Below are 9,110 nucleotides of genomic sequence, written 5' to 3' on the forward strand. Positions count from 1 at the left end.
CACATTTTAGATTGTACTTGATTACTCCAATATACTGAAGTTGGAGATCCTAAACTACGGGTAACTGATCCATGTGTTGATGTCACTTGTCCCATGCTTATCATACGCCTGCAATCTCATATATCGACTACTTCTCTCACCCCAACCAGTCGGAGCAGATGGCCCCGCCCCTCCCTGAGCCTGGTTCTGCTGGAGGTTTCTTCCTGTTAAAAGGGAGTTTTTCCTTCCCACTGTCGCCAAAGTGCTTGCTCATAGGAGGTCATATGATTGTTGTGTTTTTTCTCTGTATGTATTTTTGTAGGGTCTACATTACAATATAAAGCGCCTTGAGGCGACTGTTGTTGTGATTTGGCGCTATATAAATAAAATTGAATTGGAACTGAATTATTATGCAGGATATAGCACTTTTTAATGTAAAGACTTTAATGGGTTAAGCACTGCGTTTGAATCCGCTCCAAAGCCCTACCCCTGGTCCTTCTCCCAGTTTTCCTGTCTACAACTGGTCTATTACAATAAAGGCTAACAGCTTCTAAGAGAAGTATAGCAGGTATTAACTGCACGCTTGGTTAGTGTTAGTTTTGTCTTTGGTATGCCAAAGTATCCTGATGATAGTGAACAAGTTACTGAAGCCCAAGTTGCTCCTGAGTGTGAATGTTATACGGAGAGCACTTAGACATATAAAAAAGTGCTTGTGCGAATGTGTGTGTGGATGGCTGAATGAGACATGCTGTATAAAGTGCTTTGAGTATTCAAGTAGAGCAGAAAAGCGCTATACAAGACTCGTATGATGGAGCTCGGCTGGCACATGCGGTTTAATTAAGGCAAAAACTAGCATTACTCTCAGTACTGACACTACTATTATTTAACACAATCCTCTTTTTACTTTTACCCTTCATGTTGATCCACAGCATCACATTAAAAAGAGGTGTGGAGGAAGAAGCAAGAGCATCATTGCAGAATGGTTTCAAGCTAAATGCTCGTTTTATCTTTTAACCTTTTCATTTTTATGAATGCTGGAAGCCAAGATTGCAACAGTGTTTTTTTTAGTCCGGTGAAAAGCTAATCTTCTCATCTTTTTGTCTTATGTTGATGGCCTTGTGGTTAACCTCCTGGTAAACACTAAAAGGGCCTCTGCAGTGTTCATTGAAAAGTAGCGTCATCAGAAAGTATTTGGCCAAGAAATAAAGGGCATAGGAAACAAGGGAAGCTTTCTTTTTTTTTTTGCTCCTCCACCTTCATCAGAAACACTGTCTCATCACTAAAACCACTAAAAAAACTGCTTTATTAATTCAGCATTTTGCAATCTTGCTTATTTTTGAAAATACACAGCTAATCCAAAGGATAGCTAATGTGGGGTGACTGCTTGCACAGCAAATTCCGTTGTTTTTTTTAAATGCTTATGACTTCTTTTTGCTGTTGATACTGTGCAGAAAACAATTGAGTGTGTGTCTCTGTGTGTGCACTTGGGCATATCTGTCTCACTGCATTACCACACACAGATCAATAAGGATTCTATTCTTGGCCATTAGATCTTGAAAAAAAGGGATAGCCTGCCTCTCTCACTCTTCCCTAGCTATTCCCCCTCTCTCTCTGCTCTTCCTGGTTTATTGGCCTGTTCTTTCCACGGGCTCACCAGCCAAGCTCTTTCTCTATTTCCCGTCTTTCCCTCCTCCAGATAACACCAAAGGGACATTGTCATCTTCCCAGGTGGACGCTGAAGCCAGAGGCAGAGTGAGTGGTGAGCAGCCAATACGAGGCAGTTTTGGGGGACCACAGAAATGATTGGCTTTATGTCTACAGGGATGAGACATATCCTCAGAGAACACAAACACCGACATGTATCGCACATGTGTACACATCAGTGCACGCCTCCCGTTTGTGCTGTAATTTTCAGTGCTTTGCCACGTTGCCAGGCTGAGGCCCTTGATCTGCCACTTCCTGTAATCCTTCATGGAAGAGGGGTGCAGCCAAATGTCCTGGCAGGCCAACCAGGCAAACAAACACACATATACACACACTCACACAGACGTCGATATCCATGAGAAGCCTCTCATGGCCCGCCAGGGCTTAGATGTGACCATGTGTATCAGCACAGGGAATCCCTGGATGCCTTTCCAAAACCTGCAACCAGCCAAAACTTCAACGAAATCACAACCTGCCACAAGACCCACATCCGGCAGCTCAGCACTGCACAATTTATGAATCGCGAAAGCTCGAACTACCCCGCCTGCATCTGCGCCACAGTGGTGTCGCTGTCATCAGATAAAGAGACAGGGCTGACTAAACAGTAAAATAACGGGGGAGGAGAACCAACACCAAGGAGCAGATAGATGACTCCCAATTCACCTTCCACTGACTCTGATAAGACTCTATCTGATCCACATCACTCAAACACAAAAGAGATCCCTCAGTTCATTCAGTTTCAAAGTGACCAATTACAGCCAGCAGGAAACATCTGACAAGATCATTCGACCAAAGTCGGTATAGTCTGAGTATAGGCTGACTCGCTATAAACTTCTTCTTCCTACTTTGGAAGTAATGGGTAATGTACCAGAAAGCAAGACACAAGCCCTATTGAGCTTATCCCCCTTAACATAGTTCACCTACCAAAGCAGGAATTTCTACTTGTATCTACTAATACAAGTGATCGAATCTGCTCTAGTCCAGTTAAGGTTTATTTTGAATCTGTAAAGCTTTAGGAACATACAGTTATCGCTTTAAAATGTGGTGTGCCTACCATCTCACTCAGTCTGTCTTAAAACATTTAAAAGGTACACAGGCTGCCCATCTTTTTAAAAAAAAAATCTGGCAAACACGGTTCAGTAGACTCTCATGCTCATCATCATCCTCCCTTTTTTCCAGTGCAAGGTGAACGAGACTGAGTCACAACCATACCTGCCAGCAGGTGGGAAAGAAGGACAGCCAGGCGGACCGCTCTTAATCACACCGTAATGAGCTGGCAAAGGTTGTCGGACAGGCAGGAGAACACACAGAGGACCTGTAAAAGCGGCCCTCACACAGGCAAGTTCGCGGGCGTTCTCTGAAGTTATATGACTCCCCGTGGTGCCATTTCATCGCAAGCTGTTGTCCCTGTTTGTGTTAACGTCCTCATATTGCAAGAAAGCCGATGCGAGCTAACACACGTGCCGAACGGCAACACGTATTTCAATATGTGGGGTCTGTGCGGGCTTTGCTTTGATTTAGCATTCGGCACAAGGGTGCAAGAATGTAGCACGGTCAAGGTCTAAAAAACAGCTAAACTGTGAAATTCAGTGAAGGTAAATGTGGTCTATATTTTATGCATTGTCTCGCCTTGGGATAATATCTGGACTTTAAGTTGAAGAGAAATCAAACACTGAAGCTCGCAAACCCAAGAAACCCACCTTTCCAAAATCCCTCTAAGATACTGAAAACCAGCCAACATACAGGAGCGTCTGACAACAGCAGCTGAGGGGACTGTTCACTTACCTGCTACTGCCTCACAGGGATGCACCTACCCAAAGGAGCTGCCACGGGCCACAGCAGCTCATAGAGGCTCAGCGGCAAGTAAAAGGATACAATCTGAGAGCTCCACTCTGGGTGCCAACGGCCAATATCTTCTGCACAGGGTCAAAAGCCATGGACGACGGCTGATAGGGGAAGCCATGACGGACAGTCTGGTGCGATACGTAGAAAAATGAAGAAGAAGAAAGAAGGGAAAGAAAAAGAAAATGTGTTAGAGAATATCAATTTGCATTTCACAGCAGGGGTGTTGTTTTGTCAGTGGATGCCACACACCTGACTTTGATAAACAAATAGCCCAGACGGATGCGAAGAGTGTTATGAAAGAAATATAAAAACTGAAATTGTGCAGACAAGGGAATATAAAAAATTTAAAAAAAAGATAGAACAAATGCTCTTTCTGTGCATAGATATCCTTTTCTTAATGATAGGTATGATATTTGGACTCGCTTTTTTGGTTCCGTTTATAATCACTGGCCTAATTTGAGATTTCATCTCTCTCTCATTTCCCTCTTTTTATGTTGTTTTCCTTCTCTCGCTGCCTCCCACGTGCAGTCGTGATAACACTTAAAGTCTGGAAATAAAATACATGGAGAAAAAAAAACATGGATAAGGAGGAATCAGGTTATGATTAGCTTTTGTTTCTTCTTTACGGTATGCGACGCATTATAAGGTGTTCCTGGTTCACTCTGTGCATTTCTGTGAGGGTAGTTTTATGGCATCAGTCAGCCGGCGGTGGGCTGTTGGATTTGTTTGCTTAGTGACAGAAGGCTAAAGTACATTACATAAGAAGCACTCGGTGCAGCAGAGACACCTGCCTTCCTCGTAGAGAGACATTACAGAGAGATCCTGTCCAGACAGACAGCAAAGGTGCAAGAGTGAGCCTGAAGTCTTGTTCAAAGGCACTTCAATCAGACGTCTTGCTGTTGACAGACATATTTAGGCTGCCGTGGCTATAAAACCTGCAGTCTTTAAGCTGGTCTGTCTAGTCACCAAACCCCAACGTCCCCAAAGCCCTCGGGTATGTTGACATGATTCTAGATTATTTTCCCATGTTTACTTCACGCGCTCTCAACGTAACACTTCTTACTGATGTTAATCTCCCTGGATTTGCACCTCTGTTATGTGACTACTAAAATACACGAGGACAAAAAGTCTTTTAACACACAAGAAAAGACTTCATCGTGCAAATATGCTAAAGCAAATCAATGGCAGTGTCATGTTTTTCCAGCAACCAGACATAACGAAGGATATCACACATAGATGATTTCAAATATATCAAAAACATTAGGTGGAATAAGCAAAAAAGCTTCACAAGCACACAATTTAAATATGTTGGGAAATCAATGAGAAGCACACAGTGGGGTCTATTAAAAGGGCAATTAGAAAAGCTGCTGAGGAAACTCTGAATTGACTTAACAGTAGCATGCACGTCATGTAAACTGGACGGGTATTATCCCAATTATCCCATCTACTACTGTGGTCAATACAGACAGAGGAGGGAGAGCCTTTTTTAATCTCCCAAGCAGGCCTGTACTCACTTCAGGCGCCATCAGTCCCCAATGATCTGGGGATAAAGTGGTCTGTGTTTAGGTGTGGATGAGGGAGACCGAACGGAGGGGGGGTGCAGGGATGTGTGAAAGAGAAAAGACGAGGGAGAAGAAGGGAATGGAGAGACACTGCGTGGAAAAGACAACACGCACAGTGCCACACGTTCGCTTACACACGCACATCAATCACAAACCAATGTTTTACTAATCCAAACCAACAGATTATGCAAGAGGGGATCAGTTCAGCCCAACCCCTCGATATGACAGTTCATGCCATGCGCACATGCAGAAAAGTCCGGGATTTTCACAGAGTACACTGGCGCAACCCTAACCCTACCATACCCCGTGTTGCTCGATGATTTTAAAAAAGCTCGAAGTACATTACTTAACAAAAACATAAACAATCGAATAGAAACTTGCAGCTGGTCGGTGCAGCGCACTCGCCAAACAGCATGCGCATCGTAGCTGCCTATGTTGCACTGTTTATGCGCATAGGATGTGATCTTTCTGAAATGGACAGGCTGCTCGCCAAATGTTCATTAAATCTTTAATGAGCACGTGCTTGTTGTAGTTTAGAAGAAGACTGCAGTGTAAAACGCTTTGCGGCTAATAAATAATTCCGTGGAGCTCCACTTGCACCATCCGTGTTCTGAGATGGGATAAGTGCAAAACATTGCCTGCAATAAATATCATTAGCGCTAAAAGCCAATACGCAAACAGCTGTATGATTGGAAAAAAAAAGAAGAAAAATCTCCAGTCTCGCCCACCTTGCAGAGCTGGAAATGCTCGGACTGGAGGGTCTCCTGGATGAGATGGTTCTCTTGTGGCCCCACTTGGACAGACGGCGTGGAGGAGGACACCTCTTTTAAACCGTCCAGCACCTTCCTGATGTTGAACTTCTTCATTTTCAGACTGCAGAACACAGAATTGAAATCACCCGCAATAATAATGATTTTAAAAAAAGATAAAGGGAATGGCCACTTTATTTCTCTCACACACACGCGTGCGCTCTGTTCCCCCCTGTGGCTCTTACATTTTAGTGCTTATTATTTATCGCAGTCTCCATGCTGGAAAGCTCAACGCGCGCACCGCACAGGTCAGGTCGCCGCTTGAGGTGTTTCTGGAGAGGGGGCGGTGGGGGTGCTGGTGCGTCGGTGTAATTTGCTCCTTGGAGTCCGTGCTGTGCCCCACTGCGTCTCCGTTCTTCCTCTCGGCGTCCCTCCCCTCCCCTCTCGACTGTGTGCGCCGCTCAGCCAAGGCGGAAACGCAGCGCAGCGGCGGCGGCGGTGGTGATGCTGCTGCTGCTGCTGACGCTCTTGCGCATGTCTGACAGAACAGGCTTCAACACAAATCCCGCCACCTTGCCAACCCCCCCTCTCTCTCTCTCTCTCTCTCTCTCGCTCTCTCCCTCTTGTTTCATCGGCCCCAGCGACAACGCCCCCTCCCTCCCCTCCCTGTCACGCACGTATAGTAGGTTTTGCTCCACTGCACCTGGTGATGCTGGTGAGCCTGGGATGCAGCAGCGTTGAGAGAGTCTGTGTGGAGACAGACGAGCAAACAAACCGGGGCTCAGTGCCATTATTTCCAATACACCCTTGCCTTAACCTCTCCGCCTCTTTTTATGTGCTTGCGTGGAAGATTCGCCATATTAAGGGTCACGCACAACAGATGATGGATGTGGAAATCAGTTGTTTTTTTTAAGCGAAAGAAATGGTTGTGCCAGGCTCAGCAATAAAAGACAGTCACAACAATATTAGAGCTGCATTTTGAACAGTTTTTGGGGGGCTTGGAGAAAAATGATAACATGAAGGACAAAATCATCCACTTTCAATCTATATTTAATTTTTTAGGATTTCTTTTTCCTGCTTTTTAAAGACGTTATTGTGCTCCCTGTGCTGTTTGATTTCATTATTTATTTATTTTTTGGCGAATGCTGCAAGGAGCGTTTGCAGAGAGGGAGCCACGTTAAGTAGCCCAACAGCTGAGCAAGCAAATGCGTCTATCAGTATCCATAGCAATGATTGTGTCCATCCTAGTGGAAGTTTACGCGCTCAACCGAGCTCCACGGCTACAACGCAAGAGCAAGACTTCATAGTCCAAAGCTGATGAAAAGGAAGGAGTTTGGAAATGTCTGGAACCGTATGGCATGTATGTCTCTCAACACAATAGATCTAATCTTTATCATTCTGTTTAAGATTAGATGTTGAACACATACAAATGTTTAATCCTACTTATTTTAAAGGAATTAACACTCTAATGTGTGTTTGCTGTCTTTATAGATTTGAGACTAACATTCACATGAGTCAGCAACAAAAGAGGGGCTCTGACTTTAGCTGTTCCACATACTTTTTCTGAAAGAACTTTCATATTTGCCATCTAGTGGATATATTGAGGGATAGCATGCCAGACGGTTGAAAGCTTTGAACTATGGAGGGTGTATGTCCCACCACCAAAGCATGGAGATCCTCCAAAGATTTAAGATATGCAGAGTCCATGACATATGATTGTTAATACCTTGTGTGTATCAGACTTAGAATAGACTGGTGAGTATTGAAGAGCTGGACTCTGACCCTTCAAATCTACCAGTACAAGGGCACCAAAGATTTGAGATGTGTGCAAACAGTATTTAGATAGTCAATCCAATTCAGTTTTATTTCAATAGCACCAAATCAAAACATAAGTCACCTCAAAGTGCTTTATGTAGTAAGATAAAGACCCTACAGTAATACAGAGAAAACAGCAACAATCAAGTGCCCCCCCTTTGAGCAAGCAGTTGGTGACGGTGGGAAGGGAAAACTCCCTTTTAACAGGAAGAAACTTCTAGCAGAACAAAGCAAAGGGAAGGGCAGCTATCTGTTGTGACCAGTTGGGGGTGAAGGGAGGAAGACAGGATAAAAAAATACTGTTTTTATACACTTCTGTAAACCTTTTTCACCTCACACCTAGATTAGCCAAGGCTTGATTCATGAGCTCACAGTTGCCCTTAAAGAGTAATAATATATAAAATATGTCTCCACATAAACACAGTCACTTCACAGAGTCCCGTGATCATACCTATTCGGTACCTTGCGCAGTCTGTAGTCTACCAGGAGCAGCTGCTATCGAGATCTAACGCTCACACAACTTTAGCACCAGGTACGATTCTCCTGAGCACTGAAGTGAGTTGAGTGCAGCACCCTGGTACAGCTGTGTATGTAAGGTCACAGATGAAGCACGAGCCTTGACAAGCTCATGCTTGAGTGACACAAATGTTGCCACCTGTTTAGGTTGTTTGCTAACACTCTCATCTTAGACAGGTGCCCTCGAGCAGCATGTGTGCAGCAGTGGAAGTAATAGCTGTGTGTCTGCGCTCGCTAGCACCTGATGCCATTTCTGTCCTAAAGTGGAGAAAGTGAGGGGGGGATGCATTTCTGCGACTCCTGCAACAGCACATTGTAATCAAAGCTGATATAATGAGCTGGTCTATATGTGCTTTTACGTAAGCAGTCCTTTGAGTGAGCTTGGTTTGATGTAAAGGATGCATCGAGGAAATGAAGGCGCTGCTGAACAAAACGAATCAAAAACATCTGAAGAGGACCAAAGGGAGAGGGAGCAAATTATGAAATCAGCAATCATATCAAGTTGGCTCGAGAACAATTGTTGCCACGCTGATTTGCATAATGAACTGAAATTGACCGTGCAGACCTTCCAACCCCAACCGATATCTCCTGATCCAGAATACATTATGCCGCCAAACAAAGAGGTCCTTATTAGGTGATGCTTGCATGCGTGTGAGTGTGTGTTGTTGGGCTCACATGGTGACACTGACATCAGTGATTTAATTTGGCACCATTGTGTTGTAGCCTGGCCATTCATCTGGCTACGCCATGTGTGTTTGTGTGCGTGTTGTATTTAAAGTGCTTTGTGCTCTTTGTTAAGGTTACCGAGGCAGCGCAGTGTGCGAGGACTTTTTAGGAGTCAAAATGTAAATAAAGCAGGATTCACGGGATTTATAATCCCATGTAACATTTAAGATATACAGTAATAGTTGCTAATATGGTTTTTCTTGATGATTTCTTT

General features: G+C 44.2%; 1 protein-coding gene across 3 annotated transcripts in view; it reads right to left on the reverse strand.

Moving 5' to 3' along the window:
• Positions 1–6,382, reverse strand: part of stxbp5a (syntaxin binding protein 5a (tomosyn)) — a 101,347-nt gene extending 94,965 nt beyond the window's left edge. For 2 of the 3 annotated variants that reach the window (XM_026143419.2, XM_026143415.2), the window contains exons 1-3: positions 6,085–6,382; positions 5,819–5,963; positions 3,559–3,656 (exon numbers count right to left, since the gene is read on the reverse strand). In XM_026143419.2, the coding sequence (XP_025999204.1) occupies positions 3,559–3,656; positions 5,819–5,956 (236 nt within the window). In that variant the 5' untranslated portion in view covers positions 5,957–5,963; positions 6,085–6,382. The remainder of the gene's footprint in view (positions 1–3,558; positions 3,657–5,818; positions 5,964–6,084) is intronic. The other variant, XM_026143421.2, reaches the window with a different exon arrangement.
• Positions 6,383–9,110: the final 2,728 nt, after the last annotated feature.

Source organism: Astatotilapia calliptera, chromosome 15 (assembly GCF_964374335.1).
Source record: "Astatotilapia calliptera chromosome 15, fAstCal68.1, whole genome shotgun sequence".
In the NCBI taxonomy this organism is placed as follows: domain Eukaryota; kingdom Metazoa; phylum Chordata; class Actinopteri; order Cichliformes; family Cichlidae; genus Astatotilapia; species Astatotilapia calliptera.